This window comes from Caloenas nicobarica, chromosome 7 (assembly GCF_036013445.1).
Source record: "Caloenas nicobarica isolate bCalNic1 chromosome 7, bCalNic1.hap1, whole genome shotgun sequence".
Classification (NCBI taxonomy): domain Eukaryota; kingdom Metazoa; phylum Chordata; class Aves; order Columbiformes; family Columbidae; genus Caloenas; species Caloenas nicobarica.
The window spans coordinates 127,486-144,113 of record NC_088251.1 but is presented as its reverse complement, the minus strand read 5'-3'; the positions used below and the strand labels follow the sequence as shown (position 1 = coordinate 144,113).

General features: G+C 40.2%; 1 protein-coding gene across 1 annotated transcript in view; it reads left to right on the top strand.

Annotated features, from left to right (window-relative positions):
* Positions 1–4,616, top strand: part of CFAP46 (cilia and flagella associated protein 46) — a 70,195-nt gene extending 65,579 nt beyond the window's left edge. Inside the window, 7 exon segments of the mRNA XM_065638943.1 lie at positions 121–214; positions 1,350–1,462; positions 2,193–2,274; positions 4,020–4,191; positions 4,194–4,283; positions 4,285–4,377; positions 4,380–4,616. Of these exon segments, the coding sequence (XP_065495015.1) occupies positions 121–214; positions 1,350–1,462; positions 2,193–2,274; positions 4,020–4,191; positions 4,194–4,283; positions 4,285–4,377; positions 4,380–4,616 (881 nt within the window).
* The last annotated feature ends 12,012 nt before the right edge of the window (positions 4,617–16,628 follow it).

The window sequence follows — 16,628 nt, the reverse complement described above, 5'->3', positions numbered from 1 at the left end:
CTAATGATGGCCTAAAAAACCCTATATGTTATATTGTCATTTAAAAATAGTTGAAATTAAGATTGCCCAACATCATTTGCAGCATATTAAGCTTGTAATGATTAAATTCTGTTATTACAGAAGCTTTAAGTCCTTCCCAAAAACTAAAGGAAATCCTGGAAAAACACCGTGAGCTACAATGGGAAGGAATTACGGGCAGCGCACGTGTTCCAAGGTTTGTAACGTTCCATCTGCTTTCATGTTTTACCCATGTTTTATTTTAGAATTGTGCCTATTCCCAGAGGCTTCAGACATAAAAGAGGATCGTATTTTTCTGAGCTGGTAAACACATAGTTAACCACTGTCTTTGTTTCAAATGCATATTTAGATTTGTAGACAGAATATTTTAAGAATCTGAAATAAGGTGCCATGAACTGATTTAGCCAGATTGATTGCATCAGTTGCTGTATATGTAGATCATGTCATTTTGACAGAAAGTCTACTGGTGCAGTATTAGATTAATATTATATGTCAGCTTAAATGTAATTTCTGGCTTTGCTCATAACTGGTTTTAAATCCAAGTATTAATCCCATGCACATTGAGCCAGCTGTGAGGCTGGAGCACAGATTTCAGACACAAAGTAGTGAAGGTACATCTCACAGGTTACACTTTCAAACATCTCATTGTGAAACAATACCATTTAATGGAGTTTATTCACAAACACAAATACTTCTTCATAGAGATACTTTTAAGATCATAGAAACAGAGGGATAAAAGGGATCTTGACAGGTCGAGCACTGACAAGTCCTGTGAGTCAACACAACCATCACTGGACCTTCCATTGTAACTGCCAGGTTAATCAGTGCTTTGAAATCTTCTTTACGTAGGTAAAATCACTGTGTAGGTGCTCTAGTGTTTCTTCATAACAATCACAAAGATTGTTACCTGATATGCAGTTGCACAGCTTTTCCTGCCAGCTAGGCCGATTATTTGCATCACCTTTCAAAACCTAATTTCTTTGTATCTTGGTGGGTGTACATGCGAATACTCCTGTTGAAAGTCAGACTAAATACTGTTATTTCAAAGCTGTACAATACACACATTGATGATATTTTTTGTTTGTTTAATATGAGATGTTACTAAACCTAGTATCCATCTGTATTAAAATAATGATTATTAATAGTGCACATGAGTTATTACACTTACCATAGAATTCTGCAGTCGTCTTTATCTCCTTGCTTTGCATGCTGACTTTTCTTACAAATATTTCTGGAGTAAATAACACTGAAGTGTTTGCTATGGATATTTTCTGTAAAATATTCTTGTAAAATAGTAACACAGCAGTAACTTCCTTTCTTCTTCCTTTCAGCCAGGCTGAATGGGAGCAGCTGCTGACAAACTGCAGTGCATTTCTTTTCTATGGGATGGAGAGATTCATGTCTCACGTTTTACTCAACAAACTGGTTGCTATGAACATCCCACGTGAGATAACTGAAAAATACTTTTTTCATTACACCACCTTTTGTTCCCAGTTGTGTTTATTTCATGCTGTGTCATTATCACGGTATTGATGTTGCCCATTAACGGCTTTTTTCAAGATCCAGGATTTTAAGAGGAAAAACTTTGCTTTATGTAGATTTTATTCATTGCACAGCTTTCTTCTTATTCCTCACAAATAAGTCTTTCTCCACTTCCAAATGTTGGCATTTCTTAAGTACCAAAAATTGAGCATAATCTGGTGGTTTTCCCAGTAACTCCTCTCCCTTTTTATGGAATTCAGCATTTGGTAGCAAAGTATGTTTTATTGTATGTAACTGGGTCCTAACTTGTGGAGAGGAACTGCAGTAGATAACATTTCCATACCATTTTACAAGAGTTTATAACTACACAACCGAGTCATGCAGGGTATTAGCCTGTAGTAAGGTGGTATGTGGATTCCATTATTAGTTATACTGTGGTAGCACAGGAAAACGCTGCAAGACACTGTGGAAAAGTGTAGCAAAGTTACGTGAAATACTGTTAGGGTGACTTTTATTAGTGTTCTTTTGCTTAATATTTGGCTATTTTGGCTCAAATGTATAACATTTATATTAGTTGTTTAGACTGTGTTCAAGAAAGTCATTAACTTAAGAAAGGCCTGATTTACTTATATTTATTATGTATGCATTATTATTAGTGCAAATACCATTGCTGTAACATATTTGTTTTCCAGAATGCCATTTGATGATACTTCTAGATCTGGTGCGATCAAAGGAAAGTTATCAAAGAATTACGAACTCTGGTATCCACAAAAGGTAGGATAAAGTTTAATTTGGTAAAGTCCACATTAAGGCAGATTATTTTTATTTCAAAGCAAAGTTAAAATTCTGAATTATAAATGCTCTCATTTACTTCTGCAAGTAGAAGTGCTCATATCTGCACTGAAGGGAGAAGTTTGGCTCTGTATCTTGTAGCTTCGTTCTCTACATAGGACCTAAATAAGGTGAAAGCTCTGTTAAAGCCAATGGTCAAGAAAATGTGACGCAGAAACACACATACCTCCCAATTCTGAGCTCAGGATTCTCAAAATGTTCTAATTAGATATATAAAGCTTCCCTTTAACAGATAAACTGTTAAGAGTCTGTCTTAAGTTTCATACACTGAAGAGTTTAACCACCAGCCATTTTAAAATTTAAATAAATTATTATGGCATGTTAAATAACCTGTTCAGAATCTTTAATATTATTTATCAGAGCATTTTTAGCCTTAAAAGCATCTCAGTGTTTTCCTTGCTTTTACGTCGAGACATGGTAGGGTTTATATACTTTAATTGTATGTCCATTATGAATTCTTGACAGATGGCACGTGACTAATAATTCTGTGCTATGCTATCCTATCCTGTCCTCGTAACAGAGACTATATCAAAATGTACTTTTATTCATGTCATTTTTGGGACTACCATAGTTCTGCAGCCGATTAAATCTTATATCCAGTCCTGTTAGGGCTGCATAAATGCCTCTCGACTTTTCTGATTATTCATTCCATGAAAAATAAATAGAAAAAGTGCTTCTCTAAAAATACTGTTAATTCAATGCAACAATGTGTAAGTTAAAATTAAGTGTGTGTAAGACAGGTTATACACACATCTCTGAGTGCTTGAACAACCTCCTTTTTATTTTTAATATCCTTTTTACCTCCCCTAAACAGCCATTTCCTAAATGAAAACAAAATATGGTTCCTTTCCAACTCTGAACTTTTGAAGTCTCATTCTAATAGGCTGGTGAATTTATCAACAGGACTTACATGTTTAAGCCTAAAAGCATCCAGCAAATTTAGAGTAACATTCAGTTAAAACTAAGCCACATAACTCCATAGACGATCAGCATCTCCCCAAAAGATTACGGAAAACTTTAATTATTATCTTCTGATAAAGTTACCGTGAAAAGCAGTGGCTAATAAAACCAAAATTTCGCTTTCCATTTACTGCAGTTCCAACACTACAGAGTATCACCCCCCTCCCATCACTAAAACAATAATACCAAAAATACTTATTTAAATATTCAGCAGTAAAAAAATCTAATCCCACTCTACAAGTTATTTGATTTTAAGCCTCCAAATTAATGCCACACTTATGACAAAGAGCAAGCTTTCTGTTCCTGCAATATTTTATGTTTCCCTTTAGCAACGTAAGCAGAAATAAACAAGTCTTTTCACCTGATTCCCAACATTTTTACAATCTATAAAGGGTATTCTGCAGTATTTTGTAAAAGTTAATGTGCTACCCCTTTCACATTTCCTGAGATGCCCAGAATAGTACTATGATGGAAGAATTGTAAAATTGCATCATGAAAAGATGTAGAGAGGAAGTTACGTAAATTCTTTGCATTAAATTGAAGGTGCTGTATGAACATTAGAGAACACTTTATGCTCAGCATACATGAAAATGCAGTCTGGCATTCCTTTTCCCATTCTATTAAAAAGCATTGTATATTTAGTTATATTTTTTGTTATATTATGTACATTTTTAGTTCATGGATCTCATACTTTGGATTTGCTTTAGTTGTCTCCATACTGTGATAGAGAGCCCAACAGAGAGCGCGATGCTGCTCAGCCTCGTTGGTGTTCGTTCAGTAGTGGCCAACCAGTGGTACACGACCTTGCAGGAGAACGCGGAGAGGCTGGACGTTCTGTCCGAGAGTGAGTATTCGTGTTTGCATTCCTCTTCATTTGCATGTGTGTTATTTCAGACATTAGTACGTGTGCGCTCGTGGGGTGTTCGTATCCACTTGTGTCCCATCTCTCCTCTTTCTCTGCGCCTCACCAAGTTTTACAGCAGTTTCTGTAGGAGGTGACTGCTGCAGGAGCCACCACACAGAACAGCAACCTGCTTAGATCAACTTTAGCAGGGGGTTTGTTTATGGCCATATGGTAAGATTGTGATTTCTGTGGTGAGGAGCAGCGCCCGAGGACCTGGCAGTCTGTAGTTACAAAAGCTGTGGGAGAAACAAAGGCTGGAGATAACTCAGGTCTTCAGAGGTACAGAACTAAATCTGTAAAGGTATCTTTTTTCATCAGCTTTTAAATGGGAAGACACCAGGCTGTATGGTTGATATTTTCTTATTTTTCAAAACTTTAATTAAAAACTAACAGAAACTAACGTTTGTTTCCAGATTTGTTGAGCTTTGGTAGAACAACTGGGCAGATAGTCCATATTCTTCAAAAGAGGAAGATTTGCAGGGAAACAGATTCCATTAAAAGTAAGAATTAAAAATTGTTGTACAAAAGACTGGCAGTGTTAACAAGAACCTGGTAGACCTATGGGTAGTTCAGAGGTATAAATTAAATCTTTCAGATGAGCTCTGACAAATTTTTGTGACACTTCTTACAAGAATTGAGCGTGGGAAGACCACTGATACAGTTCTATAATTGGAGTAGCTGTATTTTGCATATACAAAATTTGGGGGGAGGCTTTGTCATAATTGACCAAAAGCTGAAATTTACTCTCCATTGAACTGTTGTAAAATGAAGTAGTGTGACTGAAAAGTTACATCAGGAGCATGACATGAACAATATAAATGGTATGGATTATGCAAAAAGATAAGTTGAGTCTACAGTGATTGAACAGTCTGCATTGTAAAGGGCACACCGTATATACAGAATTCCACTTGGCATCTTGTTAGAGAGGGGAGAAGGATTTTTGAGTAAAACAACTCTTACTATACTGTTTATGAAATTATATCTATATTTTTCATTGTATGGGACTTACCTCTTAAGACAAGGGTCAATAAAATAAATTTTAGTTGTAACTTACACTGTTCTAGAAGTGAAAGGAGTGCAGATCAGAAACATTGTGTTGTTTTCTTCAGAAATGCTTCATGGATATAGCGGCAGTTATTAATATAAAAAGAGTGTAAAAGAACCACAAATATTAGTGAAAGAGAAGATGTGGTAAATTACTGCATTTACAGCATTCTTATATTCATCTGTATTCAGAAATAGTAATGTTTTAAAAATATTTTTACAGTGGAAATGGATTCTGACAGTTCTCCTGAAGACAAAGCAGAAGATCGGGCCATTCACACCTCCTCAAATCTTCATGCAGCTTGTCCGTCGTTTTTTAACTGTGTGCTGTATGGGTTACCCAACGTGATGATGACGTAGCTTGTGTCGCTGACCTGTGCACAGGGCACAGGACAGTTCAGGGGTGGCAGCCTGAGGAGAGTCAGGCTTAAAATGGACATTGTGCTGATGGGCTGATTCCCGTTTCAGATGTAAACAGTTTGATATTAGAATAAGTGTCAGGAATATATCAAAAACTTGTATTTCAGAGATTTCAGCAAGTACTCCAAGGTTTTCTGAACTCGGTGAATACCTTAAAAGAATTCGGTGAGTACAAACACATCTTTAAGGAAATTAGACTATTATTTTGGGGCATTGATGCCTGAGTGGAATGGGAATGTATCAATTGTCAGTACTTCCATTTGGAAAAACTTTTCGTTGGTGTGTTTTATTTTTACATGGTAGATTTTTCAGGAGCTTAGCTGAAAAATTCACCAAGTCACCTTATTCTGAGTGAATTGATGTTTAACTTTTTATATAGCAGTAGTTGTGGTTTAATTAGAAAACAAGGCAGTATTAAATAAAATGTTTAAGTTTTTCTTTCTTTATTTCCCTGTAGTTTTCCCAAATAACATATTAACATATATTATTCAAAAATCCCAAATAAGATTATAACATGTATGGATTTTGTGGCATGGTCTGTTAATGCACAATGCGTTTTTAAAATACAGGCTTTATAACTTTTATTTGTAGTGATAACAGTAGAAGTAAATGTAAAATAATTTAGCACTTATGGAAAATACAAAGCTTTGACCATTATTGCCACTAAAACCATTTTTCCCCAAAAAAATGTTTGTTTCCTGTGATACATTTTTGATGTTCCTGATAGAGCATTAAAATGGCACTGAAAAGATACTGTTCTTCGCTGCCTGCTGTGCTATAGTTAATTACAACCGGAGAAGAGTTATAGACCATAATTACAAAATCATGACATGCAAAATACTTTTTTTTATGCACACAATAGAGTATAAATTTGTGCTTCCTTCCCTTTATTTAGACATAGGACATATATTTTTTTATGGAGTATATCTGGGTATTTGGTACCAATACAAGTCAAGTAAGCACAAGATCATACATAGATTGTGTTGAAGTTATCCAGCCTGAAAGTTAAGGATTCAGTGTAAAATCTTCTCAAGTCTCTGAACTTGCCATGTTTCACCAGATATCGGCATGGGTCCCTTTCCTTAAGTTCTCGCATTTTATTTATTTACTTATTTTTTAAGTCCTACCAGGTATCTTTTCATTGCATCACTATTACGCAGCTGCTTTCTTAAAATCCCATGCATGGTATTTGGGAAGCTGAAGTATTTGAGTTTGAAGAAGCAATTTCTCTTGAAAGAAGCAGATGTCCACACTTGTGTAGCAAATGTCCACTATATCGTTAATTCCTTTATTTCCGAGATTGATTTCCACATCATTCTCCAACACTTTCATTGCTATGAAATTGTATTTCCCTGCTGTTAATGACATTTTCTACCTGGAATGGCATCTTTCTGGTGCTGTCTCTCTTTCTGTAACATAAAAGGCTTTGAAAAAAAGTATTCAATGGGAATCATGAAGCCTCGTCTGCCTCACTATGTGACAGTTTTCATGAATTTGTATTACCTTCCACCTTTTTGAAACAAGAGGTTTCATAAATAGTAAAGTATAAAAAGGCCAGTGGTGTTCTTTGAGAATAATCCAGGATAAAACTGCAAGATTGCAAAGGTTAGAAAAACCATGGATATCCAGATACAATGGGCTTATTCAATAGTTTAATACTGTGGTTTATTTATGAAACTGATGGAAATAACTTAATCTACCAAATTGCTTTTCTCCCAAAATATTCCCACTGGTATTTGATACTTCAGCCCTAACTACATTGCAACAACCTCTGTCAGGAAGATGAATGAGTATGAGCAGAAGTTTCTGTACAGTCTGACAGCACTGCTTTATCAGAAAGCATTGATAAAGAGTTGATAAAGAGCAATGGCCTTGTCCAGGAAACTGGACCTGTAGCTTTACTTGTTGAGAGTTAAGATACTGGAAATACTAATCAGAGCAACTGTGGCAGAAAACCTTCAAATGGGCACTGTGTGCTGGGTATGTACAGTAAAAGTGGATGGCATGCATAGTTACACAATATGTCTGTTGGCATTTCTGAGGCATTAACAAATAATTGACTTAGGGCCATGAAGCGCAGTCATAACCAAACTGCCCGGGGTATTAGGAGTGTTCTCTGTATTACTGTGCTAAATCCCAGTCAGTAGAATCACTAATAGTAGTAGGACTAGAGGAGCAGATGATAAACTGTACTTGAGCTGGCAGTGGTTATGCATTCAGTGACACAGGAGATCATCTAGTTCATTCCTTTGGGAATTAGTACCAGAAATAGTATCTTCTTTTCTATTATACGTTTGTACAAAAGAGTCACTTCAGGAAAAGATATATAGTGGAATTTGGAATAATTTAAAAAGCAAAGAGCATAGACAAATTAACATCTCTTATATTTTAAATTTACAATGGCAATTTAACAAAGGAAAAGAACCTGCTGCTTATACAGAGGAAGGATTCAGCAGCTCAGCTGATCCAGGTTTCAAGTTCAGAATGCTTATCAATAAAAGACAGTAAATGTGAGTGGAACTAAACAGAGAAAGGTTGAGAAGAAACGCTGTAGAAAAACTCCGTTTCACAACCTGATCTAAATAAGCAACTAAAAGCTTAAAATCATCTGATACTCTTCAGATTGTGATTGAAAGTTTAGGCAGGACTCCTCTGTGAGGACAAAATGACTTTTACTTAGGAAACATAAAAAGGCCCAATTTACAGTTAATGATAAATGCACTGTAGTATGCCTAACGAGTCTCAGCATTTAAGATGCTAAATAAGTCCTAAGTTTACAGCTTTGTCACACCCACAAACAGTTTCTGCAATTTAGAAGCTTTTGCAGAAATGCGATAGTTTTCACTTAGGAACTTCAGGGTCAACCAACTCTGTTCCAGGAAATGGGGCATGACAAATAGTTCAGGGCGTATTCACCAAAACAAATTGAAATGTTTCCATTTATTGTTGAGTCATTTGGCTGTCAGCTGAGACTTGCAAGGCAGCAACTACTCAGGTGGAGTCTGGAATTAGGGGAGAGAGTGGGAGTGAAAAAATGAAAAATACAGAGGTTCTCAGATGTCTTCTGTGGTCATGGAATGAAAACCATGTCTAGTTTCAAACAGGCCATGTGAAGGTCTGGGTAAACATCATCTCTGTTCAAGTCCAGGTTCAAAATAAAATAAATAAATAAGAAAGTGAGGTGCTCTCACAGCAAATTATCTGGACTAACAGTAGCAAGCTTTGTCCCCACAGAGTGGGCCAGCAGATGGTGGCAATGAAAGCAAAACAAGTCTCCTGTGTGCAGCACAGAAGGAGCAAAGAGGGGTATGTTTGTCTCGTAGCAGCCTAATATATGAGACCCCCAAGAGGATCCTCAGCTTCAGATTATTTGGAGAACTAAATAGTAGTATAGTCATACAAGGTGCCGTACTGAAGGTCTTCATTGGGTATGAAATGAGTGGACCAAAATTTTCACCTGCTGATACAAAAGTGGAATTTAGACTGTTAATTTCATACAAGAATGTGTACAGGAAGAGTATTCCCTAATAACTGCAATGGAAATAGTCATGGTGAAATGCTGATGCGATTATTTTAAACCATTCATTGAGTATGTACAAAGAGCAAATTCAAAAGGTAAGTCCTAGTATTAATATTGTGTAAATAAAATCATAGAATCACAGAATGGTTTGGGTTGGAGAGCACATTTTGGCGACCATTTGGTCCAAGCGCTGCCACGGGCAGGGTCACCTCCCGCCAGCCCGGGTGCCCAGAGCCCGTCCAGCCTGGGACACTCAGGGCCGGGGCAGCCACAGCTGCTCTGGGCAGCCTGGGCCAGCGTCTCACCACCCCAGGGGAGAAATCCCTCCTGATCTCCAATCTAAACCTGCCCTCTGGCAGCTTGAAACCACCGCCCCTTTTCCTGTCACCGCAGGTTTGGGAAAAGTCTCTCTCCATCCTTCTCGTCAGACCCTTTCTATACTGAAAGGCCGCACTAAGCTCTCCCCGGAGCTTCTCTTCTCCAGGCTGAACAGCCCAACTCTCAGCCTGTCCCGCAGCAGAGCTGCTCCAGCGTGGGATCGGTTCTGCGGCTGCTCTGGCCCCGCTCCAGCAGGTCCAGGGCTTTCTTGTACTGGGAACCCCAGGACTGGATGCAGGACTGCAGGTGGGGGCTCACAAGAGCGAGAAATCATTTTTGTTCTATTAACTGAAAAAAATATTTTTATTATATTAAGTGAGAAATTATTTTTATTAAATACAAAAACTTTTCTACTTTTTTGGAGGAGTATTCTAGAGAATGGTCTCAATTTATTTGACTGTGAGCTCTTAATTTGTAAAATATTATATATTGTTCAGCAACTTGGAGGGAAAAATCCCACTAACTAATGACCAAGGAATAAATTACAGTAGATACAGCTTAGGACTTATGAGCTATCTACTAGAAAGACATTGGCACAAGCCCAAACAAGAATAAAAGCTTCTGAAAATATTTCATCCGCATGGCACCACATCGTTCCCTTGCGCTGTATCCATTCACACAAGAAATATTAAACAGTTAGTGCTATTCCATGTATCAACTGCTTTAAAATAACTTTCTGAATTATGTCTCAGCAACATAACAAATCACATTATCAATTAGCTTTTATAACAGAAATGACATTTCATAATATATTGGAGCATGAAAAGAATTGGTCAGCTAAAATTTATGTGATCTAAAAAATGTGAGGAGAAAAAAAATCATGGTGAATTTATTGGTAATATTCTAGGACAAGAACATAATTTGAGCAGTAGGTAGCTGTCCAAGAAAAGTGTGTAGTTCTAAATGCTCTGCAGGGAAGAACTGCAGCAAGTTTGCTACAAAATTGTGGGGGGAAAAAAAAAAAGAAAAAGGCGGCTCTGTCATTGTCCCTGGTGTCAGTGCTGTGAAGTGGAGCTGCCACAAGCGATCGCTGCAGGTTCTGTCACACGCTGCTCTCCCCAGAGCTGGTCCCGGAACAGGTTTGGGGTTGTTGTCAAGATACGTTTCCGTGACGGAGCCCATTTGAGCTTGAGCGCTGATGCCGCGACTTCACCCGCGAGCTGCAGCTGGGAGGTGCCGGGCGGCGCGTTGAGTGCGAGCACCCGTCCCTGGTGCTGGGCACCCGTCCCTGGTGCTGGGCGACCGCTCCTGGTGCTGGGCACCCGTCCCTGGTGCTGGGCGACCGTCCCTGGTGCTGGGCGACCGTCCCTGGTGCTGGGCACCCGTCCCTGGTGCTGGGCGACCGTCCCTGGTGCTGGGCGACCGCCCCGCGCGGGCTGGGAAGAGCTTCGCGCAGGCCCCGCGGGTGCTAACTCCAGCTGAACTGTCTCTGCGCGGATACCATAACAGGTAATAGTATGGGGTTTAAGAACATGGTCGAGTTAAAACTGAAGGCATGTTTATGTGTCCTGAAATACTTCCCCGTCTGTGGAACACCCGAGTCCTTACCGGGGTAATGAGTGGATAATTTCTCTGCCGCTGATAGCAGGACATGCGCGGTTTTTTATGAACCTAGGAGGTACCATTTTCAAATGCAGTGGTCGCAGAAGTTTTCATTTAAGTGTAAGAAGAGAGGAAACAATTGTCATAAACTGCAGCTTTCCAGAGGGTTGTCTAAGACTTGTGGTACGAGGAATAGTTTTAGATCACTTAATCTCATTTTTACAAAATTGCAGTATGATACGGTAACAATGTTGCTGGTATGTAAAATATCAACTATATTGCCTGAAATCTGAATCTTCCTATTATTATATATAGCTATAATTTTAAGGACATTAAAATAAACATTGTAATGGCAGTAGCACACCTACTGTGGAATGTATTCTGCTGTTACGAGAATATACGTGTACTGTCGTGTTAAACAGTTCAGTGCAGTTGAAGCCAACAAAATAAAGACCCCTTTCAGAAGCAAAGGCCTGTATCTTAGCCTAAGGAGATACAAGAAAGGGAAATAATCTTCAGTAATCATAATCTTAAGCCTTAGTGTTTTGTGTCACCATCAGCAAATGAAGGTGTCATTAATAGAAATTGCAAACATTTGACCAGCTTTCTGAACGTTTTCAAACATAGCATCCCCCTCTTTCACTGAGATTTTCAGTTTCCTGACAGTGTCCATTACTATGGGAAATATTTATGGAGGTATTTCTTTATCACTGAATTGCTACTGTGATTTATTTTTCCTTTGCTTCATATAATGCTTCAGCCTGACACATGATGGCAGAAGAGCGTGAAAACTGGCAAAATGACACTGGAGCGGGTCAGTACTGAGCTCCAGTCCTGCGTTACTGCCCATAACAATGTTCGTGACCCATCACTTTCCTTGATGGTCTCATACTTGACATTTACCATTTGAAATCGTTAGGAGAAACCTGATGTCCACAAAGATGAACAGCTTTTCCAGAAATTTCCAACAGGGCTGCACTAATTAGGAATTTGGGTTTTATTGTACCCATATTCAACAATTCAATAATTCAAGAGCTGACATAGCAATTTTCCATGCTATAGGTGCACTGAGGTAAGCTACAGATAAGAACAGTATACTGAATCAGGACCATTATTGCCTAAAAATCTTTTTAATTTGGGGAATTTTTGTTCTTTATTTGGCACAAGTGTATCAGTTGCGAAAGAAGTCAATAGCAGCTGCACGACGGGGAGTTGCAGAAAAGGAAAACGAGGGGTTTTCAAAAGTGCAGCGAGTAATTTTCCTGGACAATCAGAAGCTGTACTAAATTCCTTATGAAAATATTTTATATTATGGGTGTCTTATTATCTGACTGGGTACTAGAACACACATTAATTGTATCACAGTGACAGCGTCTGCACTGCTGTTCTCTGTCTTCCTTTTCTGTTTAATGCCAAGATTTCACAGAATCACAGAATCACAGAATGTTAGGGATTGGAAGGGACCTCGAAAGATCATCTAGTCCAATCCCCCTGCCAGAGCAGGAAAACTTAGGTGAGGTTACACAGGAAGGCGTCCAGGCGGGTTTTGAATGTCTCCAGAGAAGGAGAATCCACAACCCCCCTGGGCAGCCTGTTCCAGTGTTCTGTCACCCTCACTGAGAAGAAGTTTCTTCTCACATTTAAGTGGAAACTTCTTTCAAGGGACAGATCCCTGTTCACAATTTGTCTTGGTTAGCACAACACAGGCATGATTACAATCAGTAAGAAAAAATGGTTTCATGCTGTAGGCCCGAAGTGTTTGTTTGGAAACTGCTATGAGTGGCCGGGAGAACAACTTGTAAGTACAGAGCAAACCTGAGGAGACACCGGTGCCAGTGGAATTACAGGCAGAGCTGAATCATCAGTGTCCTGGAAGAGGCACCGGGGGAAGTTTGTGATGAAAACATCAGGTCTGCTTGGAGCAGACAACCTGACCCTTCTGGTGTTAATGAGCTTGTCTGCTGAGGTTCTCAGCATTCTTGGAGCAGCCAGGACGGTCTGTTCTTCTACTGTTGTGACAGGTACTTATTAATTACCTGTCAATACGCTGTCAGAGCCTTAACTAAGAGTTTCTGTTGGAAGGAAAGAAAGTGTTTCCAAAAATATTTGCAGTTCAGTCATGTCCTCAGAATTTATCTGGATTTGTAACCCTTGAAGTAGCTTAGAGAAGATGAAGTACGCTGCAGCTGAGGTGACATATCTGTAATCATTCGGTTAATCCTGACAGTGAGGCAGCAGCTAAATTGCATAAAGCAATAAGTGTGATACTGGCCCGGTATTTAATAGAAGAAAAACTATTCCAGTACATGGTGACTGAATCAGGACCCCGATGTCACTTAGAAGTCATAAAAAATATCTAAACATACTGTCTTCATCACTGACTAATAATTAATAGAAAGCTAGAACAAAATGTCTTGGGTGTTGTAAGAGCTCTCACCTACCCAGTCAGTGATATCCACATTAAAAAATGCAACTACTCAGTTCAGAAGGGGTTTGGAGATAACAGTGCCGTGTTGCTACCCGCGTCCAGCACAGTGATGCTCCTCATTCCCAGCCTGGGCAGCCTTTGTCGCTACCTGAGGCACAGTTGCCATGACATGGTTTGTCAGGAAAGGGAGCGAAGCGGGTTTTCCTGCCTACCCGGGTGTCCTGCTAGAGCACCAGTCACAGCGTCTAAGCAACGTGAACTGGCGCACTCGTTGTCACATGCAGCAGCCGCTACTTCTGTGTCTTTCAAAAGTAAACAGAATGTTTTCTCCTGTCCTTTTACCTTAGCCAGGTCATCTTGAGTCCTGCTGTTGTATACAGAACATTCTCGCCTGGTCTGTGTCCCCAGGCTTTCCCTGCTGTGAGCTGCTCCTGGAACCCACTGCTGAGACTCACACCAAGGCTGTTGCTCTTCTTTAGTCTCCATGGTGCGGAACCTCCCCAAACACAGGGTTTGGATGCCCAGGGCTCTGCTCCAGTTACAGGTACTCAGACTCTGATCCTGCACTCTGGCTACTCAGTGCTTATCTCAGCAAATGGAGGTTTACTTGTGTTGACGTGTGCCTGCACAGAACAAGTGTGGTTAGAAGTATTGTACGGGTTACATTTTCTGGTCCAGGCAGAGGCAGAATTTAAGCAGCACGACTCCCTCCAGCGACAGAGACATTCATTTGCTCTGTTGCTACAGTCACATCTGTGCAGTGGAGCAGTTTGTGCCACTGTACCAGCTCCTGTGCTATTTTTATAGGCTTCTTTTTTCTCCTCCAACAGAGTTCATTAGTATTTGTCCTGATTGACATTGACTTTTATTCCATATGAAAATACCTATTTAGCATTTTTTGCTTATTAGTATTGCAGGTACTGACATTAGAAACCTAAATGGTACATACATTGAAATAAATTTGCACAGGAGTTCTACAAGCCTGTCTGCTTCTTCATCAGTGTGATTCAGGGGACATGGCCTACATCTGTACTCAATCAAACAGGGCTGTGTTGGCCAATATAATCTTAATTGTTTGACATTTTTATAGCAATTCATTGAGACTAAAGAGAGATGACTACATTAATATCTTGATGCAGCTAGATAATAGCTGAGCTAAAACTGATGTGCCAAATTGCTGAAAGGCTCTTAAATTCTTTTACAGATTTTAACTCTTTGGGACAAAGAAAAGGAAAGAGGCTTCAATATAAATGTAATAAAGAGAAGGAATAGTACAATTTATAATATGAAGTATTATAATACAGAACATTATCATAAATTTTCTAAGAATCTTCACTAATCAATTACAAATTATATTTCTCAATAATTGATATGAGAGTTAATGTTCATGACTCTGTTTTCTTGGCTAATAATTTTCACTGAGGTTAAAATCAAACAGAAAAGGTTTTAGCAAATCAATATGTATGTTATTGCTCCAGCTAGACTGCGAACAGATGTCTGCCCTGCCTGCATGTGTGGGAACAGCGGCGGAGGAACATCGTGGAGACAGCACGCGAGAGTGCTGCGCCTGGTCAGGCGTGGACTGAGGGACCCATCCAGCCCTCCCGCACAAGATCTGTTCTGAGAACACGTCTCTGAGCGGGATCACGGGTCACAGAGCTGAAGGAGAACTGCAGAAGTGGCTTATTTGGGGGGGTTGCTCTGGGCCTGGAGAACTGAATGGAAGAGAAAGCGGGTACTAATACTGCAGTTAAAGCCAGAAACGCGGAGAAATATGTTTAACAAACTTGGTTTGACTGCTAGTTGTCTTTCTGCTTTCAGAGCCCTGCGGAAGAAAGACTCAGTGTGGGCAACGACAAGGTCTTGTTAGTCAAAAGTAGAAACTCTGACACGTGGTTAAGTGTTTTTTTACCAATAAAAAAAAAAAGGTAAACATATTTGCAAAAGGCGGAACCTGATTATCATTAGATGCAACTGGGTTAATTAGAGGTTAATCTCCAGTTGCCCTACCTCAGAGCTATGCTGGGATGGTCCTGCTTATGATGAACTGCTGGTAGCGCTGGTCCTTACTAAGAGTTGCTGCCTCTGCGTGCACCCAACCGCTTTGGGCAGGCGCCATCTCCTCTAGCAGGGCTCCGCAGGTACGCGTGCTTTTAGGAGAAACGAAATCTGTATATTAAGGTATTAGTACCTGTAATAAATTTTGACTCCAATTAACTTAAGCAATTAAGGTTTTATTGCCAAATAGCAGCAGGCTGCAATAAGCAACGACAGCGCCGGGCGGCCCCCCTTCCAGTGGCAGTGGCGCGCGACACGGGCGGGTTCTCCGGTTTTTGTCCTGCGGCCGCCCCTCCTGCGCGCGGGTCTGCTGCTGCTCGGTGGCCGTGGCTGTGACTTTGCAACAACCTTGACACGCCTCTCCCGCCGAACAACCCAGCACCCTTAGTTTTTAAAACAACTTTCCAAACTGCTCATCAAGTACAACAAATAACAAAACATTTCAACAAAGGGACTTTAATGAACAAATTCCTTGTATTTTATCACAGTACCTACAAAAAGCAGTAGCAAATCCCTGGAGAAGCCATGTTGCCTGTTGCCAGAGCAAGTGCATGAAAACTCTCAAGTGCAGCGGCACCACCGGGTGGCTGAGCCTGCACCTCCCGCCCTGCTGCGGGTGCCGAGGTGAGTTCGTCTTGTGACATTTTGAAATGTGCTTCCTCTAGATCTGGGCCGTGGAAAATAGCCTGGGTAGCCTACTTTTAAACCTCAGCATTTTATCTCTTACTGAAATAATGTATTTTGAAAGGTATTTTAAAATCCTTGTTTGTTTGCCCTGCGAACTGGGAGCGATTGCACACAGGGCCGGGGCGGCCCCGCCCGCACGTGTCGCCGCCCGTTCCCGCCGCCCGGTCACCGTGAGTTGTGCCGTGGAGACGTGAGGAGCAACCGCGCCGGGACACGCCGCCCGCGGGACCGAATGCAACGGCGGTACTGACGGGTGCGGACCGTCAGCTTATTCCAACGTCAACCTTTCCGCAACGGAAAAAGGGAGAAGTAGAAACTGAGTCTGCGGGGCTTCC